The sequence below is a fragment of the Pleurodeles waltl genome, chromosome 7 (genome assembly GCF_031143425.1).
Source record: "Pleurodeles waltl isolate 20211129_DDA chromosome 7, aPleWal1.hap1.20221129, whole genome shotgun sequence".
Taxonomy (NCBI): Eukaryota; Metazoa; Chordata; class Amphibia; order Caudata; family Salamandridae; genus Pleurodeles; species Pleurodeles waltl.
Genome location: NC_090446.1, coordinates 606153 through 633702, shown reverse-complemented (window position 1 = coordinate 633702; position 27550 = coordinate 606153). Strand labels below are relative to the sequence as shown.

Sequence of the window (27550 nt, the reverse complement as noted above, 5' to 3'; positions counted from 1 at the left end):
GTTGTTTGCCTCTTGTTTGTCTCTAGTTTTCCTCTTGTTCGCCTCTAGTTTGACTCTTGTTTGCCCGTTGTTTCCCTCATGTAAGCCTCTTGTTTGCTTCTTATTTGCCTCTTGTTTGTTTCTAGTTTGCCTCTTGTTTGCCTCTAGTTAGCCTCTTGTTTGCCTCTTGTTTGCCTCTTGTTTGCCTCTTGTTTAACTCTAGTTTGCCTCTAGTTTGCCTCTTCTTTGCTTCTAGTTTGCCTCTATTTTGCCACCTGTTTGCCTCTAGTTTGCGTCTTGTTTGCCTCTAGTTTGTCTCTAGTTTGCCTCTGCTTTGCTTCTAGTTTGCCTCTAGTTTGTCTCTAGTTTGTCTCTAGTTTGCCTGTTGTTTGTCTCTAGTTTGTCTCTAGTTTGCCTGTTGTTTGCCTGTTGTTTGCCTGTTGTTTGCCTCTAGTTTGCCTGTTGTTTGTCTCCTGATTGCCTGTTGTTTGCCTGTTGTTTGCCTCTAGCTTGCCTCTAGTTTGCCTGTTGTTTGCCTCTGGTTCGCCTCTAGTTTGCATGTTGTTTGCCTCCTGTTTGCCTCTAGTTTGCCTGTTGTTTGCCTCTAGTTTGTCTCTAGTTTGCCTCCAGCTTGTCTCTTGTTTGCTTCTAATTTGCCTGTTGTTTACCTCTTGTTTGCCTCTAGTTTGCTTCTTGTTCGCCTCTAGTTTGCCTGTTGTTTGCCTCCTGTTTGCCTGTTGTTTGCCTGTTGTTTGTCTCTTGTTTGCCTCTAGTTTGTCTCTAGTTTGTCTCTAGTTTGCCTGTTGTTTGTCTCTAGTTTGCCTGTTTGCCTGTTGTTTGCATGTTGTTTGTCTCTTGTTTGCCTCTAGTTTGTCTCTAGTTTGTCTCTAATTTGCCTCTTGTTTGTCTCTAGTTTGCCTCTTGTTTGCCTCTTGTTTGCCTCTAGTTTGCCTGTAGTTTGTCTGTAGTTTGCCTCTAGTTTGCCTCTAGTTTGTCTCTAGTTTGCCTCTAGTTTGCCTGTATTTTGCCTCTTGTTCGCCTCTAGTTTGTCTCTAGTTTGCCTGTTGTTTGCCTCTCGTTTACCTCATGTGTGCCTCTTCTGTGCCTGTTGTTTGCCTCTAGTTTGCCTGTTGTTTGCCTCTAGTTTGTCTCTAGTTTGCCTCTAGTTTGCCTGTTGTTTGCCTCTAGTTTGTCTCTAGTTTGCCTCTATTTTGCCACCTGTTTGCCTCTAGTCTGCCTCTAGTTTGTCTCTAGTTTGCCTCTGCTTTGCTTCTAGTTTGCTTCTAGTTTGCCTCTAGTTGGTCTCTAGTTTGCCTGTTGTTTGTCTCTAGTTCGCCTGTTGTTTGCCTCTAGTTTGTCTCTAGTTTGCCTCTAGTTTGCCCGTTGTTTGCCTCTTGTTCGCCTCTAGTTTGCCTGTTGTTTGCCTCCTGTTTGCCTCTAGTTTGCCTGTTGTTTGCCTCTAGTTTGCCTGTTGTTTGCCTCTTGTTCGCCTCTAGTTTGCATGCTGTTTGCCTCCTGTTTGCCTCTAGTTACCTGTTGTTTGCCTCTAGTTTGTCCCTAGTTTGCCTCTAGTTTGTCTGTTGTTTGTCTCTTGTTTGCTTCTAATTTGCCTGTTGTTTACCTCTAGTTTGCCTCTAGTGTGCCTCTTGTTTGCTTCTTGTTCGCCTCTAGTTTGCCTGTTGTTTACCTGTTGTTTGCCTGTTGTTTGCCTGTTGTTTGTCTCTTGCTTGCCTCTAGTTTGTCTCTAGTTTGTCTCTAGTTTGCCTCTTGTTTGTCTCTAGTTTGCCTGTTGTTTGCCTGTTGTTTGCCTGTAGTTTGCCTGTAGTTTGCCTGTAGTTTGTCTCTAGTTTGCCTCTAATTTGCCTGTTGTTTGCCTCTTGTTCGCCTCTAGTTTGCCTGTTGTTTGCCTCCTGTTTGCCTCTAGTTTGCCTCTAGTTTGTCTCTAGTTTGTCTCTAGTTTGCCTGTTGTTTGCCTCTTGTGTACCTCATGTGTGCCTCTTGTGGGCCTGTTGTTTGCCTCTAGTTTGCCTGTTGTTTGCCTCTAGTTTGTCTCTAGTTTGCCTCTAGTTTGCCTGTTGTTTGCCTCTAGTTTGTCTCTAGTTTGCCTCTAGTTTGCCTGTTGTTTGCCTCTAGTTTGTCTCTAGTTTGCCTCCAGTTTGCCTGTTGTTTGCCTCTAGTTTCTCTCTAGTTTGCCTCTAGTTTCTCTCTTGTTTGCCTCTATTTTGGCTGTTGTTTGCCTCTAGTTTGGCTCTTGTTTGTCTCTTGTTTGCTTCGTGTTTGCCTCTTGTTTGTCTCTCGTGTGCCTCCTGTTTGCCTCTAGTTTGTCTCTAGTTTGCTTCTAGTTTGTCTCTAGTTTGCCTCTTGTTTGCCTCTAGTTTGCCTCCAGTTTGTCTCTAGTTTGCCTCTTGTTCACCTCTAGTTTGCCTGTTGTTTGCCTGTTTGCCTCTTGTTTGCCTCGTTTGCCTCTTGTTTGCCTCTAGTTTGCCTCTTGTTTGCCTCTAGTTTGTCTCTAGTTTGCCTCTTGTTCACCTCTAGTTTACCTGTTGTTTGCCTCTTGTTTGCCTGTTTGCCTCTTGTTTGCTTCTAGTTTGCCTCTAGTTTGCTTCTTGTTCGCCTCTAGTTTGCCTCTGGTTTGCTGTTGTTTGTCTCTACTTTGTCTCTAGTTTCCCTCTTGTTTGTCTCTAGTTTGCCTCTTGTGTGCCTCTTGTTTGTGTCTAGTTTGCCTGTTGTTTGCCTGTTGTTTGCCTCTAGTTTGTCTCTAGTTTGCCTCTAGTGTGCCTGTTGTTTGCCTCTTGTTTGCCTCTAGTTTGTCTCTAGTTTGCCTCATGTTCACCTCTAGTTTACCTGTTGTTTGCCTCTTGTTTGCCTGTTTGCCTCTTGTTTGCCTCTAGTTTGCCTCTAGTTTGCTTCTTGTTCGCCTCTAGTTTGCCTCTGGTTTGCTGTTGTTTGCCTCTACTTTGTCTCTAGTTTCCCTCTTGTTTGTCTCTAGTTTGCCTCTCGTGTGCCTCTTGTTTGTGTCTAGTTTGCCTGTTGTTTGCCTCTAGTTTGCCTGTTGTTTGCCTCTAGTTTGTCTCTAGTTTGCCTCTAGTGTGCCTGTTGTTTGCCTCTAGTTTGTCTCTAGTTTGCCTCTAGTTTGCCTGTTGTTTGCCTCTAGTTTGCCTCCAGTTTGCCTGTTGTTTGCCTGTTGTTTGTCTTTAGTTTGCCTCTAGTTTCTCTCTAGTTTGCCTCTATTTTGGCTGTTGTTTGCCTCTAGTTTGACTCTAGTTTGCCTCTAGTTTGTCTCTAGTTTGCCTCTAGTTTGCCTCTAGTTTGTCCCTAGTTTGCCTTTAGCTTGTCTCTAGTTTGCCTGTTGTTCGCCTCTAGTTTGTCTCTACTTTGCCTCTTGTTTGCTTCTAGTTTGCCTCTTGTTTGTCTCTAGTTTGTCTCTTGTTTGTCTCTTGTTTGCTTCTAGTTTGCCTGTTGTTTGCCTCTAGTTTGTCTCTAGTTTGCCTCTAGTTTCCTTCTAATTTGCCTCTAGTTTGCCTCTTGTGTGCCTCTTGTTTGCCTCTAGTTTATCTCTAGTTTGCCTGTTGTTTGCCTCTAGTTTGTCTCTAGTTTGCCTTTAGTTTGCCTCTAGTTTGTCTCTAGTTTGTGTCTAGTTTGTCTCTAGTTTGCCTGTTTGCCTCTAGTTTGCCTCTAGTTTGCCTCTAGTTTGTCTCTAGTTTGCCTCTAGTTTGTCTCTAGTTTGTCTCTAGTTTGCCTGTTTGCCTCTAGTTTGCCTCTAGTTTGTCTCTAGTTTCCCTCTAGTTTGCTTCTAGTTTGTCTCTAGATTGTCTCTATTTTGCCTCTTGTTTGTCTCTAGTTTGCCTCTAATTTGCCTCTTGTTTGTCTCTTGTTTGTTTCTAGTTTGCCTCTAGTTTGTCTCTAGTTTGCCTCTTGTTTGTCTCTAGTTTGCCTCTAGTTTGCCTGTTGTTTGCCTCTAGTTAGTCTCTAGTTTGTCTCCAGTTTGCCTCTAGTTTGCCTTTAGTTTGCCTTCTGTTTGCCTCTAGTTTGCCTGTTGTTTGCCTCTAGTTTGTCTCTGCTTTGCCTCTTGTTTGCCTGTGGTTTGCCTCTTGTTTGCTTCTAGTTTGCCTCTTGTTTGGCTCTAGTTTGTCTATAGTTTGCCTCTAGTTTGTCTCTAGTTTGCTTCTAGTTTGTCGTTAGTTTCTCTCTTGTTTGTCTCTAGTTTGCCTCTTGTTTGTCTCTAGTTTGCCTCTTGTTTGCCTGTTGTTTGCCTCTTGTGTACCTCATGTGTGCCTCTTGTGTGCCTGTTGTTTGCCTCTAGTTGCCTGTTGTTTGCCTCTAGTTTGCCTGTTGTTTGCCTCTAGTTTGTCTCTAGTTTGCCTGTTGGTTGCCTCTAGTTTGTCTCTAGTTTGCCTCTAGTTTGCCTGTTGTTTTCTTCTAGTTTGTCTCTAGTTTGCCTGTTGTTTGCCTCTAGTTTGTCTCTAGTTTGCCTCTAGTTTCTCTCTAGTTTGCCTCTAGTTTGGCTGTTGTTTGCCTCTAGTTTGGCTCTTGTTTGTCTCTTGTTTGCTTCGTGTTTGCCTCTTGTGTGTCTCTAGTTTGCCTCCTGTTTGCCTCTAGTTTGTCTCTAGTTTGCTTCTAGTTTGTCTCTAGTTTGCCTCTTGTTTGCCTCTAGTTTGCCTCTAGTTTGTCTGTAGTTTGCCTCTTGTTCACCTCTAGTTTGCCTCTTGTTTGCCTGTTTGCCTCTTGTTTGCCTCTAGCTTGCCTCTTGTTTGCCTCTAGTTTGTCTCTAGTTTGCCTCTTGTTCACCTCTAGTTTACCTGTTGTTTGCCTCTTGTTTGCCTGTTTGCCTCTTGTTTGCCTCTTGTTTGCCTCTAGTTTGCCTCTTGTTTGCCTCTAGTTTGCCTCTTGTTTGCCTCTAGTTTACCTCTTGTTTGCCTCTTGTTTGCTTCTAGTTTGACTCTAGTTTGCCTCTAGTTTGTCTCTAGTTTGCCTCTTGTTTGTCTCTAGTTTGCCTCTGGTTTGCCTCTTGTTTGCCTGTAGTTTGTCTGTTGTTTGCCTCTAGTTTGCCTCTAGTTTGCCTCTAGTTTGTCCCTAGTTTGCCTTTAGTTTGTCTCTAGTTTGCCTGTTGTTTGCCTCTAGTTTGTCTCTAGTTTGCCTCTTGTTTGCTTCTAGTTTGCCTTTTGTTTGTCTCTAGTTTGTCTCTTGTTTGTCTCTTGTTTGCTTCTAGTTTGCCTGTTGTTTGACTCTAGTTTGTCTCTAGTTTGCCTCTAGTTTCTCTCTAGTTTGCCTCTAGTTTGCCTCTTGTGTGCCTCTTGATTGCCTCTAGTTTATCTCTAGTTTGCCTGTTGTTTGCCTCTAGTTTGTCTCTAGTTTGCCTTTAGTTTGCCTCTAGTTTGTCTCTAGTTTGTCTCTAGTTTGCCTGTTTGCCTCTAGTTTGCCTCTAGTTTGTCTCTAGTTTGTCTCTAGTTTGTCTCTAGCTTGTCTCTATTTTGCCTCTTGTTTGTCTCTAGTTTGCCTCTAATTTGCCTCTTGTTTGTCTCTAGTTTGCCTCTAGTTTGCCTCTTGTTTGCCTCTTGTTTGTTTCTAGTTTGTCTCTAGTTTGTCTCTAGTTTGCCTCTTGTTTGTCTCTAGTTTGCCTGTTGTTTGCCTCTAGTTTGTCTCTAGTTTGTCTCTAGTTTGCCTCTAGTTTGTCTCTAGTTTGCCTCTTGTTTGTCTCTAGTTTGCCTTTAGTTTGCCTCCTGTTGTCCTCTAGTTTGTCTCTGCTTTGCCTCTTGTTTGCCTGTGGTTTGTCTCTAGTTTGCTTCTAGTTTGCCTCTTGTTTGGCTCTAGTTTGTCTATAGTTTGCCTCTAGTTTGTCTCTAGTTTGCTTCTAGTTTGTCGTTAGTTTCTCTCTTGTTTGGCTCTAGTTTGCCTCTTGTTTGTCTCTAGTTTGCCTCTTGTTTGCCTTTTGTGTGCCTTTAGTTTGTCTCTAGTTTGCCTCTAGTTTCTCTCTAGTTTGTCTTTAGTTTGCCTTTAGTTTGCCTCTAGTTTGCCTGTTGTTTGCCTCTTGTTTGCCTCATGTTTGCATGTTGTTTGCCTCTAGTTTGCCTCTTGTTTGCCTCTAGTTTGCCTCTTGTTTGTCTCTAGTTTGCCTCTTGTTTGCCTCCAGTTTGTCTCTAGTTTGCCTCTAGTTTGCCTCTTGTTTGCCTCTTGTTTGTCTCTAGTTTGCCTCTTGTTTGCCTCTTTTTTGCCTCTAGTTTCTCTCTGCCTCCTTCACCCCCCTCCTCTCCTGTCCCATCTGCAGGATCTGCTGTGGCTTCCTGGGCGCCTTCTTCGTCTACCTGAACCGACAAGTGGTGCTGTGCATCCGGCGGCAGACCGCCCTCAGCAAGTTTCTCACCAAGTAGTAAGTGTGCTTGTGCTGTGCGGGTGGGGCGGGGCTGGCCCTGTCCTGGGGTGTGTGGTGTGAAGGGTGCACGAGTGAGAGCACTAACCAGCGAGTTAACAAGCTCTGTCCGCCCTGACTGCATGGATGTGCAGTGGCGACCAGCAAACAAGCACTGGTAGCCAACACCCTGCAAGTCTTCCAAGCCCGGCTGCAAACTGTCCCTAAACAAGGGCTCGAGGGGCCACGAACACCCCACAGCAGGTTTCACCACTGGTGGTCTGGCCAGGCCCCGCCAGACATGGCATCCACCCTCCACCTAGCACTGGGTGAGCTCCGCAGACCTGTGAATATCCGCCCATGGCGTGTGTGCAGCTGGAGGGGGTTCAGTGGGAAAAGAGTGAATCTGGGGTACAGGTCCCGCCCCTGCTGCTGGACTGTGCCAAACACACCAACACCAGGCTTCGGAGCCCCTTAGGTGTGAGATGATCCTGGAGTCACCTCGGTACTGAGCCCGGTACTGGTGTCACCTCGGTACTGGTGAGCCCGGTACTGGTGTCACCTCGGTACTGGTGTGAGCCCGGTACTGGTGTGATCCCGGTACTGGTGTGAGCCCGGTACTGGTGTGACCTCAGTACTGGTGTGAGCTCGGTACTGGTGTGATCCCGGTACTGGTGTCACCTCGGTACTAGAGTCACCTCAGTACTGACATGCTCTCGGTACTGGTGTCACCTCTGTACTGGTGTGACCTTTATACTTTGGCTGAAGGGGTTCCTCTGTGGCAAACGTGAGAGATATCCGTCCGCCATATTACGATCCCAATAGAGCAGATGGGATGTCACTCACTCTTGTGACGGAGTAACTCATCTGCCATGTTACGATCCCATTATATCCTACGGACACCATAATAGAGCATGTGGGATATCACTCACTCTTGTGACGGAGTAACTCGTCCGCCATGTTACGATCTCATTATATCCTATAGACACCGTAATAGAGCAGATGGGATGTCACTCGCTCTTGTGACGGAGTAACTCATCCGCCATATTACGATCCCATTATATCCTACGGACACCATAATAGAGCATGTGGGATATCACTCACTCTTGTGACGGAGTAACTCGTCCGCCATGTTACGATGCCATTATATCCTACGGACACCATCATAGAGCAGGTGGGATATCACTCACTCTTGTGACGGAGTAACTCGTCCGCCATGTTACGATGCCATTATATCCTACGGACACCGTAATAGAGCAGATGGGATATCACTCGCTCTTGTGACGGAGTAACCCATCCACCAAACTGTAAATCAGGCCCGGTGCCTTGGTTTGACCACGCGTCTGGAGCATCACTCCCTCTTGTTGTTAGGTTGGGATTGTGGGAAGAGGACCTGTGGGGTGTAACCTGCTGTCTGGGTGTTAGCGAGAGGCACCTTGTGAAGGCACCGCAGTGTGAAAGTGTCAAGAGGTGTGACAGACGCTGCCAGCACCGCCTGGAGGATGAGCCCTCATTCACACTCTGCACTTCTTCTCTCCACAGTCGCCTCATATACCCCGGGGTCATCACCTTTGTCATCGCAACGCTGACCTTTCCCCCAGGATTCGGACAGTTCATGGCCGGAGAGGTAGGTGCTGCCTGCAGGTTATTGGCGGGAGGCTCCATGAAGGGTCAGATGTGCCACAGGGACCACTTTGGGGCCGAGAGATTTGCCAGGTCAGACACATTACTGTGTAGATGTTGTCCCAGAGGGTGACAATCCAGTGTGTTTGTGCTTTCCTGCCAGACAGCAGCATTGCAAGTTCACACTGTTGTGAAGCAGCGTAGAAAAGTGTGAGCATCTCTTGGCCCTCGAATGAATGAGTGAATGAATGAATGGGTGAATGTATGGTAATGGACACGGGTTTTCAACTGTTGACACAGCGGTCTGGTGGTCAGGATGGACGGCAGGGTATGTGATAGAGTGATACACAGTGTTCCTCGGTTCCCTACAGACGGTCACACTGACCCACAGTGACTCACACTGACCCACAGTGACTCACAAAGACTCACAGTGACTCACAATGACCCACAGTGACTCATAAAGATATATGATTCCCTGTGGTGAACCATGAAGACTCACAGTGACCCACGGTGACCCTCAGAGACACACAAGAACCCATGGTGATCAAAAGTGACCAATGGTGACCCATGAAGACTCACAGTGACGCACATAGACCCACAAAGACTCACCATGACCCAAGAATATTTATATTGAACCCCAACAACTACAGTGACCCTCTGTGACCCCCGAAGAAACGTGAGGACCCATGGTGATCAAAAGTGACCCATGAAGACTCACAGTGACCCACGGAGACCCACAAAGACCCACCATGACCCAAGAACATTTATAGTGAACCTCACCAACTACAGTGACCCTCTGTGACCCCCAAAGAAACGCGAGGACCCATGGTGATCAAAAGTTATCTATGGTGACCCATGAGGACTCATGATAATCCACGAAAACTCACAGTGACCCATGAACACTCACAGTGACCTATAGTGACCCACAAAGACATATACTGACCCATAAAGACTCATGGTAACCCACAGTGACTAATGAAGATTCCTAGTGACCCATGACAACGTCCAATGATCAGTAAAGGCTCACTGTGACCCATGGTAAACCATAAGGACTTATAATGAGTCTGTGATCCACCAAGATTCACAGTGACCCACGGTGAACCCTAAAGACTCACTGTGACCCATGGTAAACCATAAGGACTTATGACGAGCCAGTAATCCACCAAGATTCACGCTGACCCACGGTGACCCATAAAAACTTACTGTGACCAATGGTAAATCATAAGAACTCATGATGAGGCAGTGATCCACCAAGATTCACAGTGACCAACGGTGACCTGTAAAGACTCACTATGACCCATGGTAAATCATAAGGACTTATGACGAGTCAGTGATCCACCAAGATTCACAGTGACACACAGTGAACCCGAAAGACTCACTGTGACCCATGGTAAATCATAAGGACTTATGATGAGTCAGTGATCCACCAAGATTCACAGTGACCCACAGTGACCCATAAAGACTCACTGTGACCCATAATAAACCATAAGGACTCATGATGAGTCAGTGATCCACCAAGATTCCCCCTAACCCACGGTGACCCATAAAGGCTCACTGCCACCCATGGTAACCAAAAGGACTCATGACAAGTCAGTGATCCACCAAGTTTCACAATGACCCAGGTGACCCATAAAGACTCACTGTGACCCATGGTAACCATAAGGACTCATGGCGAGTCAGTGATCCACCAAGTTTCACAATGACCCATGGTGACCCATAAAGACTCACTGTGACCCATGGTAACCATAAGGACTCATGGCGAGTCAGTGATCCACCAAGTTTCAAAATGACCCATGGTGACCCATAAAGACTCACTGTGACCCATGGTAAACCATAAGGACTCATGATGAGTCAGTGATCCACCAAGATTCACGATGACTCATTGTGACCCATATAGACTCATTGTGTCCCATGGTAAACCATAAGGACTTATGATGAGTCAATGATCCACCAAGAGTCATAATAACCCATGGTGACCCATAAAGACTCACTGTGACCCATAGTAAACCATAAGGACATATGATGAGTCAGTGATCCACCAAGTTTCACAATAACCCACGGTGACCCATAAAGACTCACTGTGACCCATGGTAAACCATAAGGACTCATGATGAGTCAGTGATCCACCATGATTCACGATGACCCATGGTGGCACATAAAAACTTTAGATGACTCACTGTAACCCAGTGTGACCCTACAATCACCCACAGTGACTCATAAAGACTCAATGTGACCCATGGTAAACCATAAGGACATATTATGAGTCAGTGATCCACCAAGATTCACGATAACCCATGGTGACCCATAAGGAATAACTGTGACCCATGGTAAACTATAAGGACTTATGATGACTCAGTGATCCACCAAGATCCATGGTGACCCATAAAGAGTCACTGTGACCGGTGGTAAACCGAAGGACTCATGATGAGTCAAGGATCCACCAAGATTCACAATGCCCCACGGTGACCCACATAGACTCACTGTGACCCATGGTAAACCATAAGGACTCATGATGAGCCAGCGATCCACCAAGATTCACGATGACCCATGGTGACCCATAAAGACTCACTGTGACGCATGGTAAACCATAAGGACTCATGATGAGTCAGTGATCCACCAAGATTCACAATGACCCACTGTGACCCATAAGGACTCTAGATGATTCACTGGAACCTACTGTGACCCCAGAAAGGCTCATGGTGACCCTCAGCGACTCAGAGTGTCCCACAGTGATCCACTTCTGAGAATGTGACAGACTCATGGCCCAGTCCAATGTGTATCCTCCCAGCCAGTGGGTCACGTGTGCCCTAGACTTGCTGCTGAGGCATTGCCACCTTGGTTAGCGCCACCTTGGTTCTCTCTCTTCAGATGCTCTGCTCCTCAGAGGCAGGATTAGCTACGTCTCCCCGGCCAGTAATGGGCTGAGACAAGGTTATTAGTGGATACATCTCAAGACAATTGCCGCAACAGGTTTGTGGTTTCACGTGAGGTCTTTCTTTAGGGCCCCTAAGGGGCAGATTTACTAATATTTCACGCAACACATCAATGCTGCGTTTCATTGCGTGAAAGGGAGAGAGAAGTGCACCATATCCACTGAGATGTGGCGCACGTGTTCTCGCTCGTAGCAGTGGTGCACTGTGTGATGCTTAGAACCAATGTAGGCGCCCTTACGCCGTGCTGCACCGTGGCATGTATTATGGGGAGGACTGGTTTTGTGGAGGAAGGGATTTCTTCCTGCAAAAAACACAGTCCTGAGAAGCAATTTCCTCTTTCTATGTGTGATGCAGACAGCATGATGCCTAGAAACAGAAAGTAAGGAGGGTAAATAAAGGCATTTCGTCTCATTACGCTTCTGTCGGGTAGGTGCACCATTCTGGAGCAAACCCAGGTTTACAAGACTTTGTAAGTCTGAGTTTGCATCAAACTATGTGGTTGGATGCCCAGTAACACCCATGGTCCACCCTTGTATGCAAGCTCAATGGAAAGCTATACAAGGCCGTGCTAGGTGCGGTGCTGTGTAATTTTGGATTTACTAAGCCACGCAGATTGATTTTGAGTGGCTTAGTAAATGCCCAAATGGATTTTGTGTTGAATTTTGCTTTAGTGGCACAACCCTGATACAAAATCTAAGTGAATCTGGGCCTAGAATTCTTCTCCTCGGGCACGTCTGAGAAAAGTAATGAGAACAGAGCCTCTCCCGTCCCACCTTCCTACCCAAAGACAAGGCCAAGCTGTGGGTGCACAAGGGGAAATGTACCCACTATATGAACAAACCTGCAGGTGAAAGTGGGGCTATCCTTTCTGTCTGATGACAAGCTAGGAGGCGTTGTTCCCACTATAGGAGTAACCCTACAAGGGAAAGTTTCTGTAGGTGATACAACTGACTGGTCTCTTCTAACTGGTCTCTTCTAATGGTTCCTCTTTTCAGCTGATGCCACGAGAAAGCATATCTTCTCTATTTGATAACCAGACCTGGACGAAGCACATGGACAACACGCAAGGGCTGGGTCGATCAGCCGTGTGGGTCCACCCTAAAGTCAGCGTCTTCGTCATCCTGAGCCTTTTCTTCATCATGAAGGTAGGGGTACCATTTGCAACAAGTCCAGAATAGCAATGTCCATGAAACATTCACACGGCTCTTAGACTAGGTCATGGTGATCCTCCATCATATAAACACATGCAACATGTAGACGTATATCTAGGAAAGAGACATATCCAACTCGAAGGGCCAGGTTTAAACGGCCCTGGCGCCTCCTAGTGCCACACTAGCATCATTTGTTTTACGCTAATGTGGTGTTAAAGAGGCCATTTTCCTTTGCCATATTTACAAAGTGGTGCAATGCTTGCATTGCACCACTTTGTGCCCCCTTGAGCAACGTTATGATGCGCCAGGCATAATGTGGCGCATGGGGCGTTCCCCCGTAAGAAGGCCTATAGAAGCGGCGCAGGTAAACTTACATTCCACTGCGCCATTTTTAGCATCAGTGCTCGGAGCAGGCGTTAATATGACATGGTCATTACTTTCAGCGGGCCTCCCTTTACCATGCAGGATTAGCGCCACAATTTATGGCGCTAATCCTGCAAAGTACCACAATAGAGTCATACATATTGATGCTATTGTGCTAGCATGCGCCATGGTGTGCCGCATTGTAAATACAGCGCACACATGGTGCCATTAGGGAGGGCACAAGAAACGTGGCGCATCTCAGCTGCTGCACCACTTTCTTGTAAATCTGGCCCAACGTACCAACAACGCTGGCATGAAAAACTCAGCCGACACTGTCTTCAGATCAAAACAGTAGCACAAAGAACTCAATGACTCTATAGTAATTAAAAACACCAATAAACCCAAGCCAACAAGCAGTGTGTAAGTATCAGAACACCAGCTCAACCCCCTCAAAACACTGTCTGCAGATCAAGACATCAACAAAACAGTCTCTGTGTAGCAAGAACAGAAAACTGCTGATTGAGGAAGCATGACCTCAATGTCACGTGCACCACTTGCAAGTGAACAGGTAATGACTGCATCAAAAACACCAAGACATCCAACCCAATGTGTCTGTCTGTGAAGAACCCAGTTCAACCAATGCATTCTATACAGGAGCTGTAGGGCACCTGATTCAGTTATCATGTCTGGATAACCAGCAAACCCAGTCAACAAGCACTAACGAGCTCTCATGCACACTGAGAACAAGCAACCCAGTAAGATCAACAAACACTGGCTGCTTATCAAGACCACTAATACGAGTGCAACAAACTACATGGATATTTCCATCAAGCAGTATACTCATCTCAAGCAGACTTGAAAAGGTTGTATGTTAGAACACTGTCTGCGAGTATGCATCGACTGACATACATATTGTGAAATAAATATAATTTACTAAAATATTGTCCCCTTTGGTGTACGATTTCTGTTATTAAGTACAATAGGGCAATATTTTATAAACAAAGTTTAGGAACCAGTATTTATGTCAGAAGGTGTTCTGATACCTTCCACTCAAAATCCCCTTTGTTTAATGTTTAAAAAAACATATTCACCCCAAAAGACTGCCTACTAAAGTTAACAAGCATTGTCTGTACGTCAAGAACTCCAGCATCTAGCGTTTATCAAGAGAAGCGACTCACACAATCAAAAAGACAGTAAATTCAACTCAATAGAGTCAATTGGACAAACACTCTATAGATTAAAAAACGAACAACCTCAACTAAAAAAGTGGTGTCTGCCTACAATGAACATTGGAAAAGCACTTTATGGAAATCCAAACTGCAAACCCAACTCTCCCAGTGCTGTCTGCATGTCAAAACATCCCCCAACAAACAATTTGCACATATCGATAACAAAAACCACTCAAATACTGCCTATCAAGAACACAAACAGCAGGAAGTGAGCAAAGGCTGTTGGGACCCCCAGCCCATCAGGTCTGCCTGCCTAATAAGAACACCTCGCCCATTTCAACAACCCTGTGAAGAACACAACTAACCCAGCTCAACAGATCTCCCTGCCTAACAAGAACACCTCACCCACATCAACAACCCTGTGAAGAACACAACTAACCCAGCTCAACAGATCTCCCTGCCTAACAAGAACACCTTGCCCACATCAACAACTGTGTGAAGAACACAACTAACCCAGCTCAATAGATATCCCTGCCTAACAAGAACACCTCGCCCACATCAACAACTGTGTGAAGTGCACAACTAACCCAGCTCAACAGATCTCCCTTCCTAACAAGAAAACCTCGCCCACATCAACAACCCTGTGAAGAGCACAACTAACCCAGCTCAACAGGTCTCCCTGCCTAATAAGAACACCTCACCCACATCAACAACGCTGTGAAGAACACAACTAACCCAGCTCAACAGGTCTCCCTTTCTAACAAGAACACCTCGCCCACTTCAACAACCCTGTGAAGAACACAACTAACCCAGCTCAACAGATCTCCCTGCCAAACAAGAACACCTCGCCCACATCAACAACCCTGTGAAGAACACAACTAACCCAGCTCAACAGATCTCCCTGTCAAATAAGAACCCCTCACCCACATCAACAACCCTGTGAAGAACACAACTAACCCAGCTCAACAGATCTCCCTGTCAAATAAGAACACCTCGCCCACATCAACAACCCTGTGAAGAACACAACTAACCCAGCTCAACAGGTCTCCCTGCCTAATAAGAACACCTCACCCACATCAACAGCCCTGTGAAGAACACAACTAACCCAGCTCAACAGGTCTCCCTGCCTAACAAGAACACCTCGCCCACATCAACAAATGTGTGAAGAACACAACTAACCCAGCTCAACAGACCTCCCTGCCTAACAAGAACACCTCACCCACATCAACAACCCTGTCTCTATGTGAAGAACAACTAACCCAGCTCAACATGCCTCCCTTCCTAACAAGAACACCTCGCCCACTTCAACAACCCTGTGAAGAACACAACTAACCCAGCTCAAGAGGTCTCCCTACCTAACAAGAACACCTCACCCACATCAACAACCCTGTGAAGAGCACAACTAACCCAGCTCCACAGGTCTCCCTGCCTGATAAGAACACCTCACCCACATCAACAACCCTGTGAAGAACACAACTAACCCAGCTCAACAGGTCTCCCTTTCTAACAAGAACACCTCGCCCACTTCAACAACCCTGTGAAGAACACAACTAACTCAGCTCAACAGATCTCCCTGCCTAACAAGAACACCTCGCCCACATCAACAACCCTGTGAAGAACACAACTAACCCAGCTCAACAGATCTCCCTGTCAAATAAGAACACCTCACCCACATCAACAACCCTGTGAAGAACACAACTAACCTAGCTCAACAGATCTCCCTGTCAAATAAGAACACTTCGCCCACATCAACAACCCTGTGAAGAACACAACTAACCCAGCTCAACAGGTCTCCCTGCCTAATAGGAACACCTCACCCACATCAACAACCCTGTGAAGAACACAACTAACCCAGCTCAACAGGTCTCCCTGCCTAACAAGAACACCTCGCCCACATCAACAACTGTGTGAAGAACACAACTAAGCCAGCTCAACAGATCTCCCTGCCAAACAAGAACACCTCGCCCACATCAACAACCCTTTGAAGAACACAACTAACCCAGCTCAACAGATCTCCCTGTCAAATAAGAACACCTCACCCACATCAACAACCCTGTGAAGAACACAACTAACCCAGCTCAACAGATCTCCCTGTCAAATAAGAACACCTCGCCCACAACTAACCCAGCTCAACAGGTCTCCCTGCCTAATAGGAACACCTCACCCACATCAACAACCATGTGAAGAACACAACTAACCCAGCTCAACAGGTCTCCCTGCCTAACAAGAACACCTCGCCCACATCAACAAATGTGTGAAGAACACAACTAACCCTGCTCAACAGACCTCCCTGCCTAACAAGAACACCTCGCCCACATCAACAACCCTGTCTCTATGTGAAGAACAACTAACCCAGCTCAACATGCCTCCCTTCCTAACAAGAACACCTCGCCCACTTCAACAACCCTGTGAAGAACACAACTAACCCAGCTCAAGAGGTCTCCCTACCTAACAAGAACACCTCACCCACATCAACAACCCTGTGAAGAGCACAACTAACCCAGCTCAACAGGTCTCCCTGCCTGACAAGAACACCTCACCCACATCAACAACCCTGTGAAGAACACAACTAACCCAGCTCAACAGGTCTCCCTTTCTAACAAGAACACCTCGCCCACTTCAACAACCCTGTGAAGAACACAACTAACTCAGCTCAACAGATCTCCCTGCCTAACAAGAACACCTCGCCCACATCAACAACTCTGTGAAGAACACAACTAACCCAGCTCAACAGATCTCCCTGCCAAACAAGAACACCTCGCCCACATCAACAACCCTGTGAAGAACACAACTAACCCAGCTCAACAGATCTCTCTGTCAAATAAGAACACCTCACCCACATCAACAACCCTGTGAAGAACACAACTAACCTAGCTCAACAGATCTCCCTGTCAAATAAGAACACTTCGCCGCATCAACAACCCTGTGAAGAACACAACTAACCCAGCTCAACAGGTCTCCCTGCCTAATAGGAACACCTCACCCACATCAACAACCCTGTGAAGAACACAACTAACCCAGCTCAACAGGTCTCCCTGCCTAACAAGAACACCTCGCCCACATCAACAACTGTGTGAAGAACACAACTAAGCCAGCTCAACAGATCTCCCTGCCAAACAAGAACACCTCGCCCACATCAACAACCCTGTGAAGAACACAACTAACCCAGCTCAACAGATCTCCCTGTCAAATAAGAACACCTCACCCACATCAACAACCCTGTGAAGAACACAACTAACCCAGCTCAACAGATCTCCCTGTCAAATAAGAACACCTCGCCCACATCAACAACCCTGTGAAGAACACAACTAACCCAGCTCAACAGGTCTCCCTGCCTAATAGGAACACCTCACCCACATCAACAACCCTGTGAAGAACACAACTAACCCAGCTCAACAGGTCTCCCTGCCTAACAAGAACACCTCGCCCACATCAACAACTGTGTGAAGAACACAACTAACCCAGCTCAACAGACCTCCCTGCCTAGCAAGAACACCTCGCCCACATCAACAACCCTGTCTCTATGTGAAGAACAACTAACCCAGCTCAACATGCCTCCCTTCCTAACAAGAACACCTCGCCCACTTCAACAACCCTGTGAAGAACACAACTAACCCAGCTCAAGAGGTCTCCCTACCTAACAAGAACACCTCGCCCACATCAACAACCCTGTGAAGAGCATAACTAACCCAGCTCAACAGGTCTCCCTGACTGATAAGAACACCTCGCCCATTTCAACAACCCTGTGAAGAACACAACTAACCCAGCTCAACAGATCTCCCTGTCAAATAAGAACACCTCACCCACATCAACAACCCTGTGAAGAACACAACTAACCTAGCTCAACAGATCTCCCTGTCAAATAAGAACACCTCGTCCACATCAACAACCCTGTGAAGAACACAACTAACCCAGCTCAACAGGTCTCCCTGCCTAATAAGAACACCTCACCCACATCAACAACACTGTGAAGAACACAACTAACCCAGCTCAACAGGTCTCCCTGCCTAACAAGAACACCTCCCCCACATCAACAACTGTGTGAAGAACACAACTAACCCAGCTCAACAGACCTCCCTGCCTAACAAGAACACCTCACCCACATCAACAACCCTGTCTCTATGTGAAGAACAACTAACCCAGCTCAACATGCCTCCCTTCCTAACAAGAACACCTCGCCCACTTCAACAACCCTGTGAAGAACACAACTAACCCAGCTCAAGAGGTCTCCCTACCTAACAAGAACACCTCACCCACAAGAACACCTCGTCCACATCAACAACCCTGTGAAGAACACAACTAACCCAGCTCAACAGGTCTCCCTGCCTAATAAGAACACCTCACCCACATCAACAACCCTGTGAAGAACACAACTAACCCAGCTCAACAGGTCTCCCTGCCTAACAAGAACACCTCGCCCACATCAACAACCCTGTGAAGAACACAACTAACCCAGCTCAAGAGGTCTCCCTACCTAACAAGAACACCTCACCCACATCAACAACCCTGTGAAGAGCACAACTAACCCAGCTCAACAGGTCTCCCTGCCTGATAAGAACACCTCACCCACATCAACAACCCTGTGAAGAACACAACTAACCCAGCTCAACAGGTCTCCCTTTCTAACAAGAAAACCTCGCCCACTTCAACAACCCTGTGAAGAACACAACTAACCCAGCTCAACAGATCTCCCTGCCTAACAAGAACACCTCGCCCACATCAACAACTGTGTGAAGAACACAACTAACCCAGCTCAACAGATCTCCCTGCCAAACAAGAACACCTCGCCCACATCAACAACCCTGTGAAGAACACAACTAACCCAGCTCAACAGATCTCCCTGTCAAATAAGAACACCTCACCCACATCAACAACCCTGTGAAGAACACAACTAACCCAGCTCAACAGATCTCCCTGTCAAATAAGAACACCTCGCCCACATCAACAACCCTGTGAAGAACACAACTAACCCAGCTCAACAGGTCTCCCTGCCTAATAGGAACACCTCACCCACATCAACAACCCTGTGAAGAACACAACTAACCCAGCTCAACAGGTCTCCCTGCCTAACAAGAACACCTCGCCCACATCAACAACTGTGTGAAGAACACAACTAACCCAGCTCAACAGACCTCCCTGCCTAGCAAGAACACCTCGCCCACATCAACAACCCTGTCTCTATGTGAAGAACAACTAACCCAGCTCAACATGCCTCCCTTCCTAACAAGAACACCTCGCCCACTTCAACAACCCTGTGAAGAACACAACTAACCCAGCTCAAGAGGTCTCCCTACCTAACAAGAACACCTCGCCCACATCAACAACCCTGTGAAGAGCATAACTAACCCAGCTCAACAGGTCTCCCTGACTGAAAAGAACAGCTCGCCCATTTCAACAACCCTGTGAAGAAGACAACTAACCCAGCTCAAGAGGTCTCCCTTCCTAACAAAAACACCTTGCCCACATCAACAACCATGTGAAGAATACAACTAACCCAGCTCAAGAGGTCTCCCTTCCTAACAAGAACACCTCACCCACTTCAACAACCCTGTGAAGAACACAACTAACCCAGCTCAACAGGTCTCCCTGCCTAATAAGAACACCTCACCCACATCAACAACCCTGTGAAGAACACAACTAACCCAGCTCAACAGGTCTCCCTGCCTAACAAGAACACCTCACCCACATCAACAACTGTGTGAAGAACACAACTAACCCAGCTCAACAGACCTCCCTGCCTAACAAAAACAACTTGCCCACATCAACAACCCTGTCTCTATGTGAAGAACAACCAACCCAGCTCAACAGGTCTCCCTTCCTAACAAGAACACCTCGCGCACTTCAACAACCCTGTGAAGAACACAACTAACCCAGCTCAAGAGGTCTCCCTGCATAACAAGAACACCTCGCCCACTTCAACAACCCTGTAAAGAACACAACTAACCCAGCTCAACAGATCTCCCTGCCTAATAAGAACACCTCACCCACATCAACAACTGTGTGAAGAACACAACTAACCCAGCTCAACAGGTCTCCCTGCCTAACAAGAACACCTCGCCCACATCAACAACTGTGTGAAGAACACAACCAACCCAGCTCAACAGACCTCCCTGCCTAACAAGAACACCTCACCCACATCAACAACCGTGTGAAGAACACATCTAACCCAGCTCAAGAGATCTCCCTGCCTAATAAGAACACCTCACCCACATCAACAACCCTGTGAAGAACACAACTAACCCAGCTCAACTGGTCTCCCTGCCTAACAAGAACACCTCGCCCACATCAACAACTGTGTGAAGAACACAACCAACCCAGCTCAACAGACCTCCCTGCCTAACAAGAACACCTCGCCCACATCAACAACCCTGTGAAGAACACAACTAACCCAGCTCAAGAGATCTCCCTGCCTAACAAGAACACCTTGCCCACATCAACAACCCTGTGAAGAACACAACTAACCCAGCTCAACAGATCTCCCTGTCATATAAGAACACCTCGCCCACATCAACAACCCTGTGAAGAACACAACTAACCCAGCTCGACAGGTCTCCCTGCCTAACAAGAACACCTCGCCCACTTCAACAACCCTGTGAAGAACACAACTAACCCAGCTCAACAGGTCTCCATGCCTAATAAGAGCGCAACACTCCTTTCAATAATGCCTGTCTGTACGGAGAACATCAAGAAACCTGACTCAACAAGTAACCACACAACTCAGCAAGTACTGTGCATCTTAAGGACGCCAGTGTAAGGAATGCAGACAACACTGTGACTTAAGAAAACCCAACAGCATCTATTGCAGTGGTCACCATCTGCATATCTGGAACCAAGATGCATCTTAAGAAGCACGGCCTACACTTACAGAGCATCTAAACACACAGCAAAAACTGTCCAACATACTGTACTCAAAATGCAGTTTGTGACTCAAAAACACAAATACACCCATCCCACTAAGCACAGGTTTCAAGAACAGCCAGTTTTACTTTAAATGCACATGAAGAAGACTGCAAAACCAAGTTAATAAGCAAAGTGGCATACCAAGTCCCATCACACTCATCACAACCAGCAGTCTGCGTATCAAAACCATAAATAACAACCCTGACATGCAACACAGTCAAGTAATCAAACACAACTTGCATACCAACAATTGTGCAACCATATCCAAACAGTGAGGACACCAACCCCTAGTGCAGTGCCACTTCTCTTGCACCCATTAGCGCCCCCTAACGCCAGCATGTGTGCACTGTTTTTATATACTGCACACCATGGTGGTAGTTAGGGAACTAGCATCAGAGTTTTTGACATTAGTTTGGCGCATTGCAGGTTTAGCATAAAGAATTCTGACGCTAATTGTGCAAAGCACCCAGAAGCCCATTGAAACCAATGAAAGTATCATTTTAATGCCTGCTGTGTGCAGGTGTTAAAAGTGCAGAAAAAATGACGCAACAAAATGACTTAGATTTCTTTGCACCATTCTTTCGGACCCCTAACGGGGGAACACCCCCTTTGCATACATTATACCTGGCGCAGGCATACTGTAGCACAAAGGGTTACAAAGTGGGGCAGGCATTGTGCCACTTTGTAGTTTTCTGCGATTTTGGCCTCATTGGGCCATATTAGTGTTAAAAAAATTATGCTAATGTGGGGCTAGGAGGTACGAGGGGCTCTTAAATCTGCCCCTAGGTATATATCGAGAAACCCACAGTATCCAACTCACTGGACAAAACAAGCCAACCTGGGTATGTAAGGAAAATCAACAAGCTTAACCCAACAATTACCTCGGCCACCACAGTATGCGCATCAAGAAAACCACCATCACCTTCTAGTAGTGTCTATATATCAGTACTAACAGCTTCCTTCATGCAAAGAACAATTACAAACCCAGTCTAACAAGCAACCCAGTAAACACTGCATCCATGTCAGGAACACCACCCTCACCCTCTCAACAAGTAGTGTCTATATGTCACCCCCACCTCTGGGGGTGGCTCACCCTGCTGACTGCAGCTGCAGGCTTTTATGAGCGGAGCACTCACCTTGCTGGAACTGGCGATGGGAGAATTTCCCATCCAGATCACTAGTTTGAGAGACTCTGATATGGTTTGTAACTAAAATGTATTGTCATCTCCCTGACCAGGTGAGCTGTGAATTCACGTCTCAGTGAGATAGATGCCAATTGCCACTCACAAAATCCTAATTATACTTTTTGAGGTGGTTGCCACTTTCTTGGTAATGTCACATTAATGCCAAGAAAGGCACAGAAGGTGGGACCTGCAGCTTCTGTCTTCCTGGCCCTTCCAGATCTGGTGCTGAAGGAACATTGTGGGGGGCTTCTCTGAGGATGATGAGCATCGTGTCAGGGTGGAGGGCACTTCTGACCTTTCTTGGCACATCCAGAGGGGATGCCAGTGCTCCAGTCAGCACCATCTTGGTGTCAGCTACCCTCGCAAGCCATTGCCATGTTTACTCCCCTTGCATGCCGGAATAACCAACACCCAGAGGTGCTCCGTGGCGTTTCGTCAGAGGTTTCTGCTAAGAAACATGTAGGGACCATAGCTCAGGAGGGGGACGTTCATGGAAGTTAAGTTATGTGTTTGGGGTTCTCTTGCAGTTCTGGATGTCCGTCATTGCCACCACGATGCCAATCCCCTGTGGAGCCTTCATGCCAGTCTTTATACTAGGTGAGTTTCCCTTCCGCTATGCCTGATTGTGAAAAGCATTGTAATTCAGCTCCTTCCCTTCGTCTGCTAGATTTCCATGCTCACCGTGGCACACGTTCAGCTCCACACGTTCCCACTAGTCATGTTCTTGTCAAAGATCAGCTTCAGGAATACAAAAATAAAGCCAAGTATGTGTGTGTGGTATTTCCATAGTGTGTGTGCACATGATCAAAGTCCAGCATAAAGTCAATGAGTGATAAGAGAGGGAGCATAACCAATTAATTTGGAATTGAGCAAGAATATTACTGGACAAAAGATTTGCCCAGACCTATTTATAACTACTGGTCAGCGTATGATTATCACCAGTGCCTTGTAGCTGTTCTGAAGTGTACAAAAGGCGGTGGTTGGAATGATGTGATGCGTATTCGTGAGGTGCACAGTCACCGCGAGGGTACCCTGGTGCTGAGCAGGTGTGAGCCCAGCCCTGCCTAGGCAGGTTGGGTGATTGAAAAGCCAGGGCTTGAGCTTCTCGTGGGATTCAGGAAGGGAGGAGGCTCTGGTGTGGAGCTGGAGGTGGTGCCAAGCTTTCAAAGGCCTGCAGTCCCGCTCTTGTTCTGTTTATGCGTGGGCGGTGTGCACATAGGAGTCCTGCGCAGGGGAGGTGTCTGTCGGTGGAAGGAGATTCCACAGGTCAGGTAGGGAGGTGGGGCCTACCTGCCTGAACTAGCCTAAGTTGTATACTTGCTTGATTATGTGTGAGTGAGGCGCTTGAAATGAGCACATTTTGCGTCGGGAGCCAGAGGCGCTCCTCTAGTGTGGTGTGGTGCGAGGGCTGTGGTGGAGGTTCAGGATGAGTCTGGCTGTTGAGTTCTGGATGGTCTGTAGTCTTCTAGCGAGCTGCTTGGTGGTCCCCACTTTGAGGGGGTTCCCCGCAGTCTAACTTGCTGGTGGGCAGGCCGTGATTAATAGTTTGTCTAGTGTTGGTTGGGAGCCATTTGAACATCTTCCTCTGCAGCGTCAGGGTATGAAAGCAAGATGCTGTGACGGCATTTAACTGTGTGGCCTTGTATGGTTTTCCATTGATGATTGTTCCAAACCTCCTGGCGTGACGGCTGAGTGCAGTCTGTCATAGCACGCAACTTGTAGTTACAAGACACTGGACTTTGGGCAGCAGCACGACCGATTATGGGGAACCACTGCTGAAGCGTTCTTGAGCCACTCATCAAGGAAGGGTCCTTTACCAATCTTGTAAGGGGAACAGCAGAAAGGGTACAATCAATTAGAGATGCACACATGTTTACAAATGCCAGTGTGTCTGGGTCTCTGTGCTTTAAGGCCCTGGTGTTCTTGAGCTTTAAAGGAAGCGAGTGAGCAGGTGAGTGAGCGAGTGAGCAGGTGAATGAGCAGGTGAGTGAGCGAGTGAGGAGGTGAGTGAGAAGGTGAGTGAACGAGTCAGCAGGTGAATGAGCAGATGACTGAGCGAGTGAGGAGGTAAGTGAGCAGGTGAGTGAGTGAGTGAACAGGTGAGTGAGCAGGTGAGTGAGCGAGTGAGCAGGGGAGTGAGCAATTGAGTGAGCGAGTGAGCAGGTGAGTGAGTGAGTAGGTGAGTGAACAAGTGAGCAGGTGAGTGAGCAGGTGAGTGAGCGACTAAGCAGGTGAGTAAGCAGGTGAGTGAGCAGGTGAGTGAGCGAGTGAACATGTGAGTGAGCAGGTGAGTGAGCAGGTAAATGAGAAAGTGAGTGAGCAGGTGAGTGAGCGAATGAGCAGGTGAGTGAGCAGGTGAGTGAGCGAGTGAGCAGGTGAGTGAGGTGAGTGAACGAGTGAGCAGGTGAATGAGCAGGTGAGTAAGTGAGCAGGTGAGCAAGTGAGTGAGTGAGCCGGTGAGCGAGTGAGCAGGTGAGTGAGTGAGCAGGTGAGCGAGTGAGTGAGCAGATGAGTGAGCAGGTGAGTGAGCAGGTGAGTGAGTAAGCAGGTGAGGGAACGAGTGAGCAGGTGAATGAGTGAGCAGGTGAGTGAGAAGATGAGCAAGTGAGTGAGCAGGTGAGCGAGTGAGCAGGTGAGCAGGTGAGTGAGCAGGTGAGCAGGTGAGTGAGCAGGTGAGCGAGTGAGCAGGTGAGCAAGTGAGCAGGTGGGTGAGTAGGTGAGTGAGTGAGCAGGTGAGTGAGCAGGTGAGTGAGTGAGGGAGTGAGCAGGTGAGTGAGCGAGCAGGTGAGCAGGTGAGTGAGCAGGTGAGCAGGTGAGTGAGCAGGTGAGTGAGCAAGCGAGCAGGTGAGTGAGCAGGTGAGTGAGCGAGTGAGCAGGTGAGTGAGCAGGTGAGTGAGCAGGTGAGTGAGCAGGTGAGTGAGCAGGTGAGTGAGTGAGTAGGTGAGTGAGCAGGTGAGCAGGTGAGTGAGCAGGCGAGTGAGCAGGTGAGTGAGCGAGTGAACCGGTGAGTGAGCAGGTGAGTGAGAAGGTGAGTGAGCAGGTGGGTCAGCAGGTTAATGAGCAGGTGAGTGAGTGAGTGAGCAGGTGAGTGAGTGAGCAGGTGAGTGAGCATGTGAGTGAGCAGGCGAGTGAGCAAATGAGCAGGTGAGTAAGCAGGTGAGTGAGCTAGTGAACAGATGAGTGAGCAAGTGAGCAGGTCAGTGAGCAGGTGAGCGAGTGAGCAGGTGAGTGAGCAAGTGAGCAGGTGATTGAGCAGGTGAGTGAGCGAGTGAGCAGGTGAGTGAGCAGGTGAGCGAGTGAGCAGGTGAATGAGCAGGTGAGTGAGCAGGTGAGTGAGCAAATGAGCAATTGAGTGAGCAGGCGAGTGAGCAGGTGAGCGAGCAGGTGAACGAACAGGTGATTGAGCGAGTGAGCAGGTGAGTGAGCGAGTGAGCAGGTGAGTGAACAGGTGAGCAGGTGAGTGAGCGAGTAAGCAGGTGAGCAGGTGAGTGAGGAGGTGAGTGAGCAGGTGAGTGACTGGGCGAGTGAGCAGGTGACTGAGCAAGTGAGCAGGTGACTGAGCAGGTGAGTGAGCAGGTTATTGAGCCATTGAGTGAGTGAGCAAGTGAGTGATTGAGAAGGTGAGTGAGTGAGCAGGTGAGTGAGCAGGTGAGTGAGCGAGTGAGCAGGTGAGGGAGCAGGTGAGCAGGTGAGTGAGCAAGTGAGGGAGCGAGTGAGCAGGTGGGTGAGATGTTGAGTGAGTGAGCAGGTGAATGAGCAGGTGAGTGAGTGAGCAGGTGAGTAAGCAAGTGAGCAGTTGAGTGAGCAGGTGAGTGAGCAAGTGAGCAGGTGAGTGAGCAGGTTAGTGAGGGAGTGAGCAAGTGAGTAAGCAGGTGAGTGAGTGAGCAGGTGAGCAGGTGAGTGAGCAGGTGAGTGAGCAGGTGAATGAGCGGGTGAGTCAGCGAGTGAGAAGGTGAGTGAGTGAGCAGGTGAGTGAGTGAGAAGGTGAGCAGGTGAGTGAGCAAGTGAGTGAGCAGGTGAGTGAACAGGTGAGCGAGTGAGCAGGTGAGCAAGTGAGCAGGTGGGTGAGTAGGTGAGTGAGTGAGCAGGTGAGTGAGCAGGTGAGTGAGTGAGGGAGTGAGCAGGTGAGTGAGCGAGCAGGTGAGCAGGTGAGTGAGCAGGTGAGTGAGCAAGCGAGCAGGTGAGTGAGCAGGTGAGTGAGCGAGTGAGCAGGTGAGTGAGCAGGTGAGTGAGCAGGTGAGTGAGCAGGTGAGTGAGCAGGTGAGTGAGTGAGTAGGTGAGTGAGCAGGTGAGCAGGTGAGTGAGCAGGCGAGTGAGCAGGTGAGTGAGCGAGTGAACCGGTGAGTGAGCAGGTGAGTGAGAAGGTGAGTGAGCAGGTGGGTCAGCAGGTTAATGAGCAGGTGAGTGAGTGAGTGAGCAGGTGAGTGAGTGAGCAGGTGAGTGAGCATGTGAGTGAGCAGGCGAGTGAGCAAATGAGCAGGTGAGTAAGCAGGTGAGTGAGCTAGTGAACAGATGAGTGAGCAAGTGAGCAGGTCAGTGAGCAGGTGAGCGAGTGAGCAGGTGAGTGAGCAAGTGAGCAGGTGATTGAGCAGGTGAGTGAGCGAGTGAGCAGGTGAGTGAGCAGGTGAGCGAGTGAGCAGGTGAATGAGCAGGTGAGTGAGCAGGTGAGTGAGCAAATGAGCAATTGAGTGAGCAGGCGAGTGAGCAGGTGAGCGAGCAGGTGAACGAACAGGTGATTGAGCGAGTGAGCAGGTGAGTGAGCGAGTGAGCAGGTGAGTGAACAGGTGAGCAGGTGAGTGAGCGAGTAAGCAGGTGAGCAGGTGAGTGAGGAGGTGAGTGAGCAGGTGAGTGACTGGGCGAGTGAGCAGGTGACTGAGCAAGTGAGCAGGTGACTGAGCAGGTGAGTGAGCAGGTTATTGAGCCATTGAGTGAGTGAGCAAGTGAGTGATTGAGAAGGTGAGTGAGCAGGTGAGTGAGTGAGCAGGTGAGTGAGCAGGTGAGTGAGCGAGTGAGCAGGTGAGGGAGCAGGTGAGCAGGTGAGTGAGCAAGTGAGGGAGCGAGTGAGCAGGTGGGTGAGATGTTGAGTGAGTGAGCAGGTGAATGAGCAGGTGAGTGAGTGAGCAGGTGAGTAAGCAAGTGAGCAGTTGAGTGAGCAGGTGAGTGAGCAAGTGAGCAGGTGAGTGAGCAGGTTAGTGAGGGAGTGAGCAAGTGAGTAAGCAGGTGAGTGAGTGAGCAGGTGAGCAGGTGAGTGAGCAGGTGAGTGAGCAGGTGAATGAGCGGGTGAGTCAGCGAGTGAGAAGGTGAGTGAGTGAGCAGGTGAGTGAGTGAGAAGTTGAGCAGGTGAGTGAGCAAGTGAGTGAGCAGGTGAGTGAGCAGGTGAGCGAGTGAGCAGGTGAGTGAGTGAGCGAGTGAGCCGGTGAGCAGGTGAGCGAGCAGGTGAGTGAGCGAGCGAGCAGGTGAGTGAGCAGGTGAGTGAGCAGGTGAGCGAGTGAGTAGGTGAGTGAGCAGGCGAGTGAGCAGGTGAGTGAGCAGGTGAGTGAGTGAGTGAGCAGGTGAGTGAGCGAGTGAGTAGGTGAGTGAGTGAGTGAGCGATTGAGCAGGTGAGTGAGAAGGTGAGTGAGTGGGCAGGTGAGTGAGCGAGTGAGCAGGTGAGTGAGCAAGTGAGTAAGCAGGTATATGTCCACAGCGCGTGCTGTGAACTCACTGGTCTACGTGTGGTTGGATGTTCCCGGCAGGTCCTGCTCTGACCAAAGCCTGGTGTGATTGGTTACAGGAGCTGCCTTCGGACGCACCATCGGCGAAGTTATGGCAACCCTCTTCCCTAACGGAATTCTTTTTGATGGAATTGTTTACAAAATCTTGCCCGGGGGATATGCTGTCATAGGTGAGTTACCTACTTTCT

The 27550-nt window shown here is 48.2% G+C and overlaps 1 protein-coding gene across 1 annotated transcript in view; it reads left to right on the top strand.

The window, feature by feature from the left end:
* Positions 1–27550, top strand: part of CLCN1 (chloride voltage-gated channel 1) — a 609758-nt gene that overhangs the window by 260740 nt on the left and 321468 nt on the right. The window contains exons 10-14 of the mRNA XM_069242656.1: positions 6245–6346; positions 7868–7952; positions 11877–12026; positions 22176–22245; positions 27422–27532. Coding sequence (XP_069098757.1) covers positions 6245–6346; positions 7868–7952; positions 11877–12026; positions 22176–22245; positions 27422–27532 — 518 coding nt within the window. The remainder of the gene's footprint in view (positions 1–6244; positions 6347–7867; positions 7953–11876; positions 12027–22175; positions 22246–27421; positions 27533–27550) is intronic.